A 17,054-nucleotide genomic window follows, 5' to 3' on the forward strand; every position below is an offset into this window, starting at 1 on the left:
CTCATTTACTTTCTCTTAGCAGAACATAAATAACAAAAAGCATTCCTATCTGTTGCTGTACTCAGAAATTTTGCACATGGATATTTTCCTGTGGATGAAAATACAAGGGCAGGATGTTATGTCTGTTTAGGAGTTAAGACAGTTAAACAATATACTTCACAAATAAATGTGTGTTCGTCAGTAAAACATTTAGGAAATCACATTGGGTTTTCTTATTGCCAAGTAAGAAATATAATGTGGAAATTCCATATATGATGCCATTTTTCTGAGCCTTATTGATATTGTCATATTCATAAAAGGATACCAAGCTTGAGCTCAGCAGTGTGGGTTGAATGAGTTTGATCTGATGGCAAGAGCAGGCAACTGGGAAATAGTCTTCAATTTTGTTCCCTCATCTGCCACTTAATGTGATTTTAAAGCAGGTCTTTAAGCTCCTGGAGTAGCAGTTTGTAAAAAGTAAGTAGGATACACATATGAAAAGGTAACATTTTTTTTAAACATTCAGTATCTCATACTTAGCGTGTTCAAGTGTAAGTGCAAGGTGGTAGCTTTGATTTATCTGAAAGCTTTTAAATTCTTATCCCTGTGGTTCAGTTCTAAGTAACAGAATGTCCTCCTTTTAGGAGTTAATTAAAAGGAAAAAGAATTGACATCCAGGCATGAAAGTAAAAGCTGCTTTAATCAGTAGTCTGGCAGATAGAGGGACTGTCAAGTCATGACTTCAGGATTCATAGCTTCTCCCACAAACTGATGGGTGTAATAGATCAGAGAAATGTTCTGTCTGTTTTTATGGGCATTTGATGTATTTCTCATACGTTGCCTCCACCAGAGCATCTTGCAATACTTTGCAAACAGTAGTGAATGGTGCATCAGTGCACTGTGGCAGAGGAAAGGATCACTGTAGACACTTTACAGCTGGGGAAGCTGAAGCACTGAAAAATTTATTTCCTTATTATTGCTTAGTATGTCTGTGATAAAAACTGAAAGGTGGACCTAGCATTTTTGGCTTCTATTCTGGCTTTAAGCATTTTTTCATTACTACATTTCAGAGTAATTGAATTTGGTCCTGTTTGTAGATACATAGTAACAAAATAAGGTTTTGGGTTTGTTTTTTTTTAATAAACAGGAAAGTGTCAAAAATATGTTTTCTTGGCTAGAGAACGGTGGTCATTTTATGAAAATCACTTTCTAGAGAGGCACGAGAGTGAAGGCAACTGCTTGATCTGCTAGTTTCTTAGAAAGTCTGATCTGTTGCTTGTTGGAACCCCAAAGTTATTATTTCTTTCGTTTTGTAAGTTATACTAGATTCAAGAGTACATAATATGAGCATCTTAGCTCTGGTGATAATAAATTCTGTTGGTAGCCTTCTATCAAAATCAAATTAACAAATTTAAATTATAATTTGACTGTAATGTCATTACTAAGACCGCCAATTAGCATCAAAACACTTTCTTAAACTCCTTGTTATTTTATGTAAAGTGACTGGTATGGTAAACATCAGTGGCTTTAGTTAAACAATGTTTGATGAGGTAATTAGCTGAATACTGCAAGAATACATTTTTGAAGTTTTGAACTATGACCTTTTAGCAATTAAAGTTAATTTATACTTCACTTTTTGTGTGAGGGCTAATCTTTGTTCTGTGGTAGTCTTCCATGGAAATTTTTCTACTACAGACTTATGCAATGTTTTATTGATCAGATATTTAACAATTTCTGTTTATTCAGCCTTGCAAACAGCTCTGGGAGGTGCCAGGTCCCCAGAGTGAGAATCTTGAATCAGTGCTTGAGACGGTTCATGTGAGGATAATGAGCCCATGTGTGTACATTTGGACATAACTGCATTTTGACACCTTGAAAATAAGCAAAAAGAGTCAAGACTATTAGAATGGGAGGATCTTCAGGGCTTTCATGTAATAAGAGATACATCAGAAGGCAAGGAAAGTGATGGGAAAGGTTTGCCAGCAAATGGTTTTTGGTCTCAAGACTTCAGCTGCAGAAGGGGGAATAGTCACAGGACGCATGATGTGTACTGTGATTTTTCTGTTTCAGAAAACAGTTGATTCTTATGGACTTTTAGGCAGTTTATCTTTGGATGACCTCTTGGCTGCCAGGAACAGCATGGGGGTTATTTTGATTTTTTTTTTTTTTTTTTTTTTTTTTTTTTTTTTAAAAAAAAAAAAAAAAAAAAAAAAAAAAAAAAAAAAAAAAAAAAAATTTTTTTTTTTTTTTTTTTTTTTTTTTTTTACTATTCTATTGATGGAGGATATCCCTACAAATCCTTAACATGTCACGTCCCCGTCCAGTATCAAGTCTGTTCAGCCAGAATTGCATAGTCCTGATCTAGGTTGTCATCAACTGGCAGACACTGTTCTTGAGTCATCTTGTTTGAGAGGAGGGAGGTTTTCTTAATTTTTTTTTTTTTTTTTTTTTTTTTAAAAACCCAAGCCCTAAGAATGTAATTCCCCAAAGAAGAAACCCGGGAAAACAGTCCTTAGGGGGCTGACACAGCCTTGTGTACTATTTACTTTCACGCAGAGTGTACTCTTTCTTTAAAAGCTTTTATTTCACCTGTGGACCTGTGTCAGCAGAGTCTGTGGTGACAATTTCTAGCGCCTTGGTTACAAGGTGTTAATTGTGGGTACCTGCTCAGGGCTGTGTGTGTTTGTGAATGTCAGCAGAGCCCAGTCAGAGCTCCAGCCCGTGGTGTTTAACGAGCCAACATCACCTTACGCAAGAGCTGAGCCGGCATTGCACCTTCCTACGGTGGCTGCTCTTAATAAACCCCTTGCTTTTAAGATTTAACATCGATTTAAAAGTTGGATGGGGAACAGTTTAGGGGTTTTCTCGTCCGGAAGGCCACTAGTTGTGAAAGAGCAGCAGCAAGTCTTCAAAGAGACTTTTACTCGTACTAGATAACGTTGTAAGAAACAAGACTCAGTCTGCAGTAGTATAAACTGAACATAGCCATAATCTCCAAGCAGTGCAGAGTAATAAATTTGTTAATGCTTTGAAGGGGAATTTGAGTTTTAAACTATCAGGGTATTTATTTGAGACTGTTGCAGATTTCACGGTAGCTGCGAAGCTACTTGTATGTGATATACTCTAAAAAGAGTAAATAATTACACTTGATACTTTCAGGGCTGTGTTTTAGTAGCAGAAAACTGACAAGCAAGAAGACCTGTTGTCTATAATTAGTGGGATGTGTTCCTTCAATGCAAATAGTTCCCATTGTCATCAGGTAAATATTTCCAGTGCGGCGCTCATTGCTATTTCTTGTGTAAAAAAAAAAAAAATAAAATAAAAAAATAAAAAAATCTTAGTACATTGTTGGAAACATCTTAGTACATTGTTGGTAGAGTCAATCCAGAATCCAGCAATAGGCCAGATGTGTCCTTAGTGCAATTTATGATAATGCCCTTATTTGTGGGAGCCGAATGTACAGTGAAGGATGTGGTATTTCACTCTTTCCTTACAAATTTCCATATTACAGACACTGGCAATCACTTGTGTGGAAAGAGGTAAATAAAGAGCAGCATTGCTTAATTGTGGATGGAGAAGCAGAACCATGAGTGGAGTTTTTCAGCAAGAGTTGAAGGTCTGCACTGCTATTAGACTGCACCTCTTAAACCGTCCATTGCTAACCCTGGTTTTATTTAATGTGGACACTTTCCTCCAGGGAATGGAGCAACCATAGCTCAGTTACTGTAATAATTTCTTGAAACGTTGCTTTCCTTTGCTGCAAGTCTAAGCTGAACACCTAGCAACTGGGTGTTTATATTACACTCAGTCTACCTTTATTAGACTAATCATTGTATCCCATACTGTTACGGCTTTCTTTATCACTGTACATTTATTTTCCCCAGGAAATGGTTTTGTGTTCTGGATGAACGTCCCCTGCAAAAGCTGTAAACTTAACTGTTGTTTGTTTAATCAATACAACAGGCTATTTCCTAGAAAACTTTTGCTTTTAAAATGTTTTTGGTGTCTTTTCATTTAGACCTTCAAGCCTCTCTTTTTCCAAAGCTTGTAGTATTTTAACAGGGCATGATTTGCTAGATGTGAATTACATTAGACTTCTATGCACAGTGGACTACAGTTTCAGAAGTTGATATTCAGGTCTGTTAAAGTACAACTTCCCATAATGACAAACTTAGGACTAAATGTTTAGTAGAGGCTTGGGGGAAGGTCTAACTTATTTCCCAAACACTCACATGTGGGGTTTTTTTCTGAGCGCTATTTTGCGTTCCATTTCTATAAATTTTACTGCTGCTCTCTGTTAGTAAGTCCAGCCACTGTGTGTTATTGTCACCTGCACCAGTGAACTTTAAAGGGCAAGCTCTATATCATTGCTGTTTCCTTGGTTTAATATTTTTGAATCATTATGAAACTGATAATGACACACTTTTTGATAAACAGGTCTAATCCTGCAAATCCTCCTGCAGTGAGAGAGCTGGAAGCGCACTTGTCTGCATACATTGAATTTTGTTCTTTGTATACCATGTCCTCCTGCGTTCAGCTCTTTCTTTTGGTTCATTCCTTTTTATTTGTTCCTTTCGCTTTCCTGACACTGTATTCTATTTTTATTTTTTTTAAACTCTTGTACGTGTTTCCTGCTTTGTCCTTCCTCCCTGCATGTCCCTGGCTTCTCTCTCTCGGGGATCTTGTTACCATCACCGCGCTTGTGTTTTCCTCTCTCTCTGACAGTTGCTCCCGGTTGCCACCAGGCCTGATCCAGACCTTCTGTCCTTTCTCCTGCTTGAAATTGTCAGCTCTCGAGAAGGCGGGGAGAGTTAGTCCATGTGAACTCTTTGGCACATGGGGTAGCTAGCATGTGTGTGAGGTTAAAAAATAAACAAAAGAAAATAAATGGATAACTTGTCTACTCTTTCATTTGGCGCTACAGAGGCAGTTACCTCATATGGCACTTAGCAAAGAACATGGGGCTAATTCTGTGTTCTGCCTGTACACAGAAATAGCTGCTGTTTAGTGGCACTAGCAAGGAAAACTGTAAAGCTTAGCTGCAGGCATCTGCTTGTTTTTTCCCAGTTTGCCTTCCAGAACATTTTCCAATAACTCATTTTGGGGGTTCAAGGACAATTGTAGTTTCCTTGTCGGACAACTATATTTGAGAGTAACTCATTTTGGGAGAAGGACAATTGTAGTTTCCTTGTCGGACAACTATATTTGAGATGCAAATTTTTCTCTAGGTAATTAGCTAGTAAAAAAAAATAACCCGGATGTATTGGATTAGTGTCTTGTGTTTCTTAATGTGATGGGGTGAGAGAGTGATGAAATGTGCCTCCCTTAGAATAAACGGTTCCATATTCTACAGCAGTTGTTGAACAGAGGATTAATATGCAGATCTATGAAGATCAAGGCTTGTACTCTACAGTCTCACAGGGACTGGAAGTACTTATCACTTGGCTCTAGGATCTGATATGTTAAGGAACAAGATTTGCCACTTAAATAGGCAATTAGTTAGCAATTAGTTATGTAAACATAGTAGTTATCACCTACACTAAAGACATAAAGGTATGTAATCCCTTGAAATTGAAATATTAAGTTTTGCTTTGGAAAAACACAAGCAGCCTCGGGGTTGTTGAGAATTGGACATGCTTGTTACAAGCACAGTTGCTTTCTCTGAAGCTACTAAATCCCTTAAGTGTCTAGGAGAGAGAAATTGTTTCACTTGAGCTTCCTTTTTATTCACAGAAAAATGATGAAAATGGGAATTGCTCCGGTGAAGGCATTGAGTTTCCAACAACTAACTTGTATGAACTGGAGAGCAGAGTTTTAACAGATCACTGGTCCATACCCTATAAGCGGGAAGAGTCTCTAGGCAAGTGCCTAATTGCATCCACCTACCTGGCAAGACTAGGTAAGTTCTTTTTCTACAAATAGAAGATTATCTGTTCAGAGGATTTCACAGACAGTATGGTGGGCAATTACGTCTTTCATATTAATCTTGCAGTTGTTTACTTAGCACCCTGCAGAATGACCATGTCTCTGTGAGCAGTGAGCTACTCTGCTCAATGCTGTAAAAAGAATGTCAGTCTCTTTTTTTTTTTTCTCTAAAGTTATTTGTTTACTTAAAAAAACGTGTGCTGCATGTTTTAAAAAAGCTTATGTTCTAATGATTGTAGGAATTACTGTTTTTCAGAGCTGAATTACTGACTCTTTTTTTCATTGTGCTGGTTATTTTCCATTTGTAAAAACAAGCTGTCACCTAAATCCACACTGTACCACGCTTGTGTAACTGGTTGTTTTTCCCTAGTGAAATGCTTATACTTACTTAAAAAAATGTGTGCTGCATGTTTTAAAAAAGCTTATGTTCTAATGATTGTAGGAATTACTGTTTTTCAGAGCTGAATTACTGACTCTTTTTTTCATTGTGCTGGTTATTTTCCATCTGTAAAAACAAGCTGTCACCTAAATCCACACTGTACCACGCTTGTGTAACTGGTTGTTTTTCCCTAGTGAAATGCTTATACTGCATTAGACCTGAATTTGGCTTTTCTGTATTCAGTACTTTGACTGGGGTTAAGAGTGTTATTGAGGCATCATGCCCAAAAACTGGTATATAACAAGAGCACGAGATAGTCTGCCATCAGGCATGATGGAAAAACTAAAGGGATGTTATAATTGGTTGAAATAATGGAAGTTGGTGGGTGGTTATAGTTTGCTTCATTGTTTCTAACCTGTGTTAAAAGTGGTTTCTTAGATTTGGGTGGAGACTGTGAAGCATCCGAAGTGATCTGCAGTTAGTATAAGTTTGAAGGGAGAAATACCTCTGGTGTTAATAACACTTGAAGTAGTTGTAAAACGTGGAACATTGGGAAACTTCTTATTTCTAAAAGGCAAGTTCTCTTGGCTCACACTTTACTGTGGCTGAAAGAGCATGTTAGTTATGAATGAACAGTGGCACATTTATTACTGCTGGGTTTGGGTGGTGTTCCCGAAAACTTGCAATGAGCTCCCTGAGGTAATCTTAAAAATTTTCTTTCAAAAAACCCCCACGTTTAAAAAAGCACTCTTCTTTCTGTAAAGGTCTTTCTGATTCTGATGAGAATTGCAAGAGATTTATGGACAGATGCATGCCTGAAGCATTTAAAAAGGTAAGTATGTACTGCAGACCAATTCTATGTTTCTTTGTGGTGTTCATGGTAGAAATAGTGGGGTTTTTAATCCAGACTTCAGGAACTGTGGTAACCACTGACTGTGTTCTTAGATTAATCCAAATCCAGTAAAATAATTATTTTAAAATCATTCAAAGTCCCAGTTCTGCAACTCTGGCCAACTCTAGCACATAGCTTTTTTCTTTTTTTCTTATTTTTTTAATTTCTTAAATGAAGGGCTCTATAGTAATTGGTGGAACCTGAAGACAGGCTTAAAGACCCTTTGATGCAGCCATTAATGGCGAGTTCAGAATCGGATTTTCTTTAACTCTCTTCTTTCTGCTGCTGCTTTGGAAGGTTGCTAAATTCTTTCTTATGTCTTTGCATGATCTTTTAGAATTTGTTTTCCCCTCAGTGCTTAATGCCTAATGTACGTCTCTGAGTTATTGAATATTTTCCCTACAGAGCTCCTGCAACTGATTTACTTCCCACTGTTCTATCCATTTTGGATACTGCCTAATTTCTCGCCCAGTTTTTAGACCATGTGCATAAAATATGTACACACCTTTCTAAAAGTCACTCAGTCCTAATCTTAAAATACTAAGAATATAAGTATATTTAAGGAAGATAGACGTTTAAGGGGAAAAATTCTTTTTCCATTTAGGTATTAGAGTAATAATCTTACCAAGTTATTTTAAAGAGTATATGTATTTTTTCCATAATAAATAAACACGGTAGATTGCTCCTTCAGCATGATAATCTGTAGAAATCTAAGTCCAGAATGTGCTGAATTATGTTATGCTGAAATACTTTCAGGAAACTGTTGTTTCTTAAAAGGGTACCAAAAGTAATTGTGTTTAAAGTATTAAGCTTTCTAACTGCTTATGTACAGACAGAGCTAGCAGAAATTAAATGAAGTTTGCAGATGGAAGCTTCATGTCCTTTATAAACAACCACATTAGACCAGATTTAAAGAACATGTTTCAGTAGGTGGGAAGGCAGCATTAAATACCTCTCTCCTCATGGTACACGTTCTTTGTTTTCCAGTAGAAACTGCTCCAAAAGTGTGAATTGGTAAATGGTTATTAGAGCTGAATCAGTGCAGCTTTGTGGCACACCTACTTGAAGATTTAATAGTTGTGGGCTCAATCTGCAAACAAATTAGTTTCATATTAGTTGCTCTTTGCAAAGGTTACAGTCTTTACTAGTGCATGGAAATGGAAAACAGTTTGCTTTGCTACATTTTATTTTCTGTCATAAACTGTGATTTAAGGTGTTCTTGAGTAAAATTACAAATTTAATTAACTCTTAAGCCATTAGTGCAGGCAGAGCATCTGAAAAACATGCCAGACAGTGTTTAATACACTCCAAGGAAACATTTGCTCTGAAAACCATCTCAGGGGTTGATTAATTTCTCTTGTTTTGTGATTGTGCTGACACTTTAAAAAAAAAAAATATTTATTTTTTTAGCTGTTGACATCCAGTGCGGTTCACAAATGGGGAACTGAAATCCATGAAGGAATATACAACATGCTGATGCTGCTAGTGGACCTGGTTGCAGAAAGAGTCAAACAAGACCCTATTCCTGTGGGCCTGCTCGGTGTACTTACAATGGTATTTGACTCTTTGATGCAGTTTCTAGTATTTGGGTATTTGGCGTTTTGTGTTTATGCTGCTGCTGCTTTTTCTAACTATTTAAGTTGTAATATATTGTTTTACAATCTGCAGCCATTGCTCGCTGCAGATTTTTAACATCCAGTATGCAATTGATAAAGGGGTGAGCGCTGTTCAAAGCTGTTATAAAGTAGCACACTCAAAAAAAAACCCCAAATATCAGCTGTCACTTCACTGTTTATTTTTTAAAGCTGGTACTTTGAATTCATCTCCTCCTTTATACGGATATCTGGCTTACATGGGTATTAGATACTGTCTATACAGAATAGAAGCTTGAAAATGCTTTATACAGTGAGAACTGAGAGGCAGAAGCAGAGGTCTTCTGTTAAACTTTATTTTTTGCTAGATATTTAACTGTCGAATGCTCAACTGAAAAAGTCAGACATTATCAGGATAATTTTTCAGGCTGGTTTAAGCCATGCTGTTCATTGCCATGGGCTTGTCTTTCAAGGCATTTAACCCCGACAACGAGTATCATTTCAAGAATCGAATGAAGGTGTGCCAGAGGAACTGGGCAGAAGTCTTTGGGGAGGGGAACATGCATGCTGTCTCGCCCATATCCACGTTTCAGAAGGTGAGCATGGACATGCACTAAACCCTATTTTTAGAGTAGACGTGTTTATTTGAAAAACCTATTAGTCAAACAATCCTATTTATAACACAAGGGAGTTTAAATGTGTCACCAAGAATTACAGCAAATAGTATGTTGGTCTCTAGAAATAAATTTGTCCTCTCAAATTTTCCCCGTTCTGTATTAGAGGCTGGATTTAGAAATTGGTGGACATTCGTGTCTGAAGTATCACAGCAGGTAGATCTGTTATATCTAAGGACTGACATCTCTTTGGCTGGAGAGTGTGAAATGACCAGGATAAGTCAAAGTGTACAATTCTAGCAGAGAATTCGTGCTTTCCTGACAGCTGAGGATAGGATATCGTCATGTCAGACACGCTGGCAAGGAAGCAGTTTTTGAGGTTTACACTGTCTTGTCGCAGTTGTTCCAGATGGGTGGGTCTAAAATAGGACCCTCGGTGGTGTGGATCTCTCCTTCAGGAAACAAGTTTGTGGCAGTAGAAAGAAAATTCTACGTCTGCTGCTTTAGGAAAGGTTCTTGAGTAACGTTCCACGCTGCCAGTGTGCTATAAATACAGTTGCTCGTGAGTCAGCAGCCACAGTGCGTACTGTTGCCACAGCACATGGCCAGTGATGTCAAGCAGAGTCCAAAAAAGGATGATGCTAATGAGAACCTCCCAGAGCTTAGTAAAGGAGCTGTTACAAACACATTGCTGTTTTCTTTGAAATAACCGTGCGTGCGTTTGGGGTGGGGGTTAATGGGCTGAATGTGTCTGTCCAAATTCTGTTTCAGAAGATAAATGTTTAGCAGCGATTGTTGCAGCTACTAATTTGTTAATATTTTAATTCTTCAAGGAACCTCACGGGTGGCTGGTGGATCTGGTAAACAGGGTAGGTAAATGTAAACCAAGCAGAATTGTTATTTCTCATTTGAATTCATTTGGCTTCAGAGATAATTTCTTCTCCTCCCCCTCCTCCTTGTTTTTCCACTCTTCACTTTTGTGACAACCACAAAGAAAATAGTTTCGGGTTTTAATCCTGCCTTCATGTAGGGAAGGGGCCTTGCTAAATAAATCTTGTTGAGTTGCTGCCCTTCTCCCTTGAGCACCTTCGCTCTAACATGATGGCTATGACTAGAGGAAGCCGGGAGCTCAGTCAAACATGCTGGGCCAGTCAGCTCTTGCTATATGTGATCTAGCTTTCTTCCCTATGTCTGTTTTTACCTAAGACCGAGTTTTTAGCTTGGTGTTTAAACTGGTACCAGGTAGTGTAATTGCATTTCCCAGTGTGTCCACAAATTCCCATGAAAACATCAAGCTTAGGTTGAATGTGGTGTTCCACAGTAAAGGATACCTGTGGGCATCCCAGCAACTCTCAGTGGACTATTTTCTAGAATAACTTATTTAAAAGATAAAATACTGTAGTTCACTAACAAAATACTGGTTATTTTATTTCAGTTTGCAGAGTTGGGTGGATTTTCAGCAATTCAGTCCAAACTCAATTCAGAAGATATTGAACTTGGGGTAAGCTAATCCTCTGTCGTGAGATTTTTCCCTTTCCGTTACACACTTCATGTAGAACCAGCAGCAGCCCCTTTGGCCTCTGGTACCTTTGCTTTGGCACCAGAGCAGCATTTCCACAGAGCCCTAGATAAGTGCAGTCAGGCTGGAGGTCAAATGAGATCGTGCAATAGAATCCTGACTGAAGAGATTTTGAGACATCACAGAATAGAGGCAGGGTTAGTGTTCCTTTCTGGCTAAGTCAGCCTCCCAGTTAGACATCAATCAGTTTCATTTCACTGTAAATTCACAAGTATGTCCCTGGTTTTGTGTCTATTTCAGCTGTAGCTGCATTTAGCTACAAGCGAATTGACTTCTGTCATTTATTATAGAAATCATTGTTTAAGGAACAAAAAATCCTTAGGAAAACAGACACTGTCTAATCTCAAGCAACTTTTCAAGAGCTGTGTCTAAAAAATGACTGGTTCAACAGTTCTAAACTATTTTTGGTGACAAAGCCTAACTTGTTTAGTATCAGCTTCCTAAGCTATATTCAGGAGACTTCATAATCTTTTGAGGTTTGAAGAACAAGGAGGCTAAGGGAAAACCATGTCATTTAGAGTCTTGTCCCTTGGTGTAAAATCAGTGTGCTTTCAGTAAAATGCCATTTGGAGAAAATTCAACTTCTTTTCCTGAGGTATTGATATTCGCTACCTTATAAAGAGATAAGCTCATGTACAAGCATAGCTGAAGAGTAAGGAAACTCGATGTAAATCCTGATACTGTAATAGAAACTTTGACTTTCTTTAATGACTAGTAACTGCTTGCTTAGAAAGGAAGTCTGTTTTAGCATCACTTAATTTAGGCCTTGAATTTCACAATTCTTGATCCACTGTGGGAAGAAATCAATTTTGGTATTTCTTATTGGCAAACAAACTTCTTGATAAGTTTAATTTCTTGATGATAGGTATCACTTGAAAATCATAGAATCGTTTGTGTATATAAGCTCAAATATAGTTTGGATAGCATAGGTATATAGCTTGAGAATAAAGTAAATAAGAATAAAATAATGCATTAATAAAAATAAAGAGATCTTGACATGTGTATAACATGTCTACAAAAGCTTTCTCCCACTTAATGCTTTGGTGAGAAATTTACCATATGGCTTTAACCTCAAGACATGCATTCACACTTCTCATTTCTGTAGAAAGCAACCAAAATGTGATGTGTCTGTTTACTTCTGTGACTGAAACGGGATTAGACAGGAAAGACTGAGCAGAATGATGAGAGGACCAAAATGAGTGAAAACTGTGAAGGCATTTTTTTATTTCAGGCAAAAATTATATAAAACATACTGTATGCCACAGAGTAAATCTCTTTCCTGAACCGTGTGTTGTTGTAAAGGAGTTGCACACCAAAATCAATTTCTAGCAAAAGTGTGGAAATTATTGTATGAGATAGCTAACACTTACTTGTCTTCATTTGTCTTTTAAGGTATAGATCACTGCCTCTGAAAAGTTTTCTTATGTGCACCTAAATACTTGCTGTATTTCTTTCAGGCAATCTCAGCATTAGTTCAACCATTTGGAGTTTGTGCAGAATATCTTAACTCTTCTGTAGTACAGGTAAAATACCTTTGTTGTAAGTTCTTTTCAGCAAATAGAAGAGCCTTGAAATGTGATTGTAGTAGTTTGCCCAGATATAGATGGAGCCCTCTGTGTTAAAGTAGATTTTGGGCAGGATGGTATCAGAAAGACAACTACTTGAGAACCTGTTCTTTTTACTGTAGGAATTTGAAAAACCAGAGGACTGAAAATTAGTTTACAACTCTCTTGATGTGAAACTGGTGATTAATTGGAAAAGCCTTCAAAAGTCACTTTGCATAAAGTACAAGACTCATTTTGGGCATCCTGAGGGTGATGGATAGATGGCTCAGCCAATGTTCAGATTCATTTTCTAAGCCCGGTGATCTCTAGTCACTTACCTGCAGCCACAACAGTGAGAATTCAGTGAGCCACTGCCATTAGTAAGCTTCATCAGTGTAAAGCATGTTGGGGAAAGAATCTAGCTTGATGGATGGATTTTTGTTATAAGTTTACCTTTCTGACTGAGGTCAAGCACATGAATATGAAAGTTTACACTGGAAAAAAATTGTGGTACAGAAAAAAAAAAAGTGACACGTTTCTACATGCAAATATACCCCAGGCTTCACACCTACACTCACTAACAAAAACTATCGATTTAATAAGTGGCTGAAAGTACTTAAAAAGGAGGTAGTTTATAAGCCACTGGGAGTCAAAGAGCCATATGCATCTAATAACTGATGCTTTTTGAAAGATCTGTTTCTTTTTTTAAAAAAAAAAAATGTATTATGGTGGTCTGAAATGGCTTCTTGCTCTAATTGCTTCTTTTTCTGGATGTACCTAGCAGGATAGTTTTATGTATGTTGTAGGTGTTGCTTTATGTCTGAGATAATTGTGAGCTTTCAGCTATGTATTTCACTTGGCTGCAGCCAGATCTTCTGAGTAATGTAATTGATTTCGGGAAACATAAAATGATTGTCATGCCTTTTCTCACATTCTTTAGCCCATGCTGGATCCAATCATTCATAAAATGATTAAATATGTACAGAATGTAGAAGAGAAGGACTTGAAAGACAAGGTAATGTTTTATATATTAAATATTTAGGAAGAACTTACTGGGTGTCTTGGAAATGCTGGCAATGTAGACTAGAACAATAGCTTTATTTTCACTGGCAAAAATCCAGCCTGTTCTGAATTCTGACTGAATGACATAGAACAAAATACATTTACCAAGTTCCATTCGATACCCTTTTTGGTAGATATCTGGTGCGATGACCGTTTTTAAAATATTTTGCTACTGTTGCTATCAAATACAGGTTTTTTTGATCCCCTTCTGAAGTGTACAGAATGCTCACTTCTCTAACTGACTTGACGATGCTTACTATGATGAGGTCTGTTAAATTCTTCTAGCTTGTGTATGTATAACGGTTGCATTAGCTGTTTGCTTCTGAGAATTTGGTAGTTGTTGATAAAACATCTGTGTAACTTGTGACTACTTCCTGTATTACCCAGAACGTGGCGTTCTGTTCTGTTAAATTTTTGGGTGTTGACTTTTTACTTAGCCTTAAATTGTTAATTGCAAACTGGAAAGTGTGCACAAGTTGTGTGACTACAGAGGAGAGGTTTAGTGTACCAAAGCTGTCGCAGAAGAGTCTACTTTAACCACAAGTTTTGTTGTCTTAGAATTTCTAGTGTACAATTAATAATTTCAGATGTATATGGTGCTGCATTTCATAGATTAAGCACTCTGTATTGGGTCACTAAACCTACTCTTAAGTCTTAAACAGAATAGCAAAAATAGCAATGGTTCCATTTGTCCCTTTTTTTTGTTTTGTTTTATTTCAAACAGAGACTAGTCAGTATCCCTGAGCTCTTGTCTGGTATCAAGCTGCTGTGTATGCGCTTCCAACCTGATTTGGTAACGGCGGTAGATGACTTACGGCTGGACATCCTGTTGCGCATGTTAAAATCTCCTCACTTCAGTGCAAAAATGAATTCCCTCAAAGAAGTAGGTTTGCTTTTCGTGTGGGCGGGTGTACATGTGCCTGTGTGTAGGTGGGATGGGTTGTTAATAAGTCATTGAAACCACAGCCTTAAAAAAGAGATGGTGCAGAATTTCCTGGCAAATGGTGTTGCCTTGGCAAAAGCTTAATTTGTAATAAATACCAAAAGAAGCTAATGTGACAAGAGTGGTTTGTAAGATGAGTAGCCACTGCACAAACCTTGGCCTCCTAATTAGAAAACAACTAGACATTGTTTGAACCTTTTCTAAGAACTGCAATTTCAGATTGATTTATAAGCAATGGTCTGTCCTATTCATTGAATATTCATTCTGAGATGACCCTGGTTAATTGAGAGCATCCTACAGGATATCCATTTCTCTCCTCACTGAGAGAAAAGGGGGAAAAAAATACTGATGTCTCAGTCAAGTTAGATCATTACATTATATAATTGTATTTTTTTTTATGGTTCTAAATGGACACTGTAGTAGCACCTAGGAGCTAGAGTTTATGCTAGACTCTATGCATGAATCTTCTATCTAATTAGAAGAAGAAAACGGCTTTTTTTTCATAGGAGTTGTTTTCATAGTTTAAGTTTATACATTTCTATTCATACATTTCTATTTCTCCCTTCAAGAACTTGTACAATTTCAATGTCCAAAAAAAAGGCATGTTTTTAATATGCAGACACTGTAAGGTGTTTTAGACTCCCTTTTTTGTGCTTTCCTCTTCTTTTATTTATGGGCAAATTGAGATGTTAAACCTCATTCTCTTTGGTTCTTAATCATAAACGCCCTGTATCCTTGGTGAAGTTATAGAAGTGTGACTTTTGAAGGCTTTAGCAGAAATGTACTATTCCTCTCTCGAGTGAGGAGCCTGTATCGGTTCTGTATTGGATAAAAAATGGGACAGTGATTTGAGCGTAACGAGCGGAAGCCTGAGATAACCTACTTCTGCTATATCTGTAGAAATATACCTGGCAGCTTTCCTGTGTCACACTGAGAATAACAATCTACTGCCTCAGTGACTGGTGACAAAGAGGTGTTTCTGGCTACAAATTTGCCTTTAAACAGCTTATTAAAAAACAAAACCAACAATAAACACAACCAAAAAACCAAAACAAAAGTCCAACAAACAAAACCAAAACAAAACAAAAACCCCACAAACCAAACCATGAAGAAAAAAAAAACAAATGAACAAAAAACCCCTAAACAACCCAACCAACCAGAGAAAGAAAACCCCAAACATCTCCCGTGCTCAAAATATTTCAGGATTCACACTTAAGCTTCACAGTAAGCCTTTTGAATAGATTTCATTGTGTGCGTGTGTAATGGATGTGGGATCATTGTTAGAATCTCACGTTTTGCAATTTCTAGGTAACGAAGTTAATCGAAGACAGCACTGTATCCAAGTCAGTGAAGAACGCAATAGATACAGACAGATTATTAAACTGGCTGGTAGAAAATTCTGTCCTGTCAATTGCTTTAGAAGGTAAGCACTTACACAAAGACTTTTGGCATGCGCTTTAAATATCTTTAAAAAATTTTGTCTGTCCTTTTCAATACATTTTAATGGAACATTATTAACAAAGGAGTTCAAGGTTTTTGTTGTCTTCAAAACAGAGTAAGGAAAACCCTGCAAATTCTGCTACTGTCATCTAGTCCTCTGTTTGACATCTGTGCAGATGCCTCTTGCTGGTATTCATTGAATATTCATTCTGAGATGACCCTGGTTAATTGAGAGCATCCTACAGGATATCCATTTCTCTCCTCACTGAGAGAAAAGGGGGAAAAAAATACTGATGTCTCAGTCAAGTTAGATCATTACATTATATAATTGTATTTTTTTTTATGGTTCTAAATGGACACTGTAGTAGCACCTAGGAGCTAGAGTTTATGCTAGACTCTATGCATGAATCTTCTATCTAATTAGAAGAAGAAAACGGCTTTTTTTTCATAGGAGTTGTTTTCATAGTTTAAGTTTATACATTTCTATTCATACATTTCTATTTCTCCCTTCAAGAACTTGTACAATTTCAATGTCCAAAAAAAAGGCATGTTTTTAATATGCAGACACTGTAAGGTGTTTTAGACTCCCTTTTTTGTGCTTTCCTCTTCTTTTATTTATGGGCAAATTGAGATGTTAAACCTCATTCTCTTTGGTTCTTAATCATAAACGCCCTGTATCCTTGGTGAAGTTATAGAAGTGTGACTTTTGAAGGCTTTAGCAGAAATGTACTATTCCTCTCTCGAGTGAGGAGCCTGTATCGGTTCTGTATTGGATAAAAAATGGGACAGTGATTTGAGCGTAACGAGCGGAAGCCTGAGATAACCTACTTCTGCTATATCTGTAGAAATATACCTGGCAGCTTTCCTGTGTCACACTGAGAATAACAATCTACTGCCTCAGTGACTGGTGACAAAGAGGTGTTTCTGGCTACAAATTTGCCTTTAAACAGCTTATTAAAAAACAAAACCAACAATAAACACAACCAAAAAACCAAAACAAAAGTCCAACAAACAAAACCAAAACAAAACAAAAACCCCACAAACCAAACCATGAAGAAAAAAAAAACAAATGAACAAAAAACCCCTAAACAACCCAACCAACCAG

The 17,054-nt window shown here is 37.2% G+C and overlaps 1 protein-coding gene across 2 annotated transcripts in view; it reads left to right on the forward strand.

The window, feature by feature from the left end:
• USP24 (ubiquitin specific peptidase 24) overlaps positions 1–17,054 on the forward strand; it is a 69,864-nt gene that overhangs the window by 7,717 nt on the left and 45,093 nt on the right. For both annotated transcript variants that reach the window (XM_014939344.1, XM_014939343.1), the window contains exons 2-11: positions 5,713–5,878; positions 7,048–7,115; positions 8,586–8,729; positions 9,241–9,363; positions 10,215–10,250; positions 10,817–10,882; positions 12,418–12,483; positions 13,445–13,519; positions 14,291–14,449; positions 15,818–15,932. In XM_014939344.1, coding sequence (XP_014794830.1) covers positions 5,713–5,878; positions 7,048–7,115; positions 8,586–8,729; positions 9,241–9,363; positions 10,215–10,250; positions 10,817–10,882; positions 12,418–12,483; positions 13,445–13,519; positions 14,291–14,449; positions 15,818–15,932 — 1,018 coding nt within the window. The remainder of the gene's footprint in view (positions 1–5,712; positions 5,879–7,047; positions 7,116–8,585; positions 8,730–9,240; positions 9,364–10,214; positions 10,251–10,816; positions 10,883–12,417; positions 12,484–13,444; positions 13,520–14,290; positions 14,450–15,817; positions 15,933–17,054) is intronic.

Source organism: Calidris pugnax, unplaced genomic scaffold (assembly GCF_001431845.1).
Source record: "Calidris pugnax isolate Ruff unplaced genomic scaffold, ASM143184v1 scaffold18, whole genome shotgun sequence".
In the NCBI taxonomy this organism is placed as follows: Eukaryota; Metazoa; Chordata; class Aves; order Charadriiformes; family Scolopacidae; genus Calidris; species Calidris pugnax.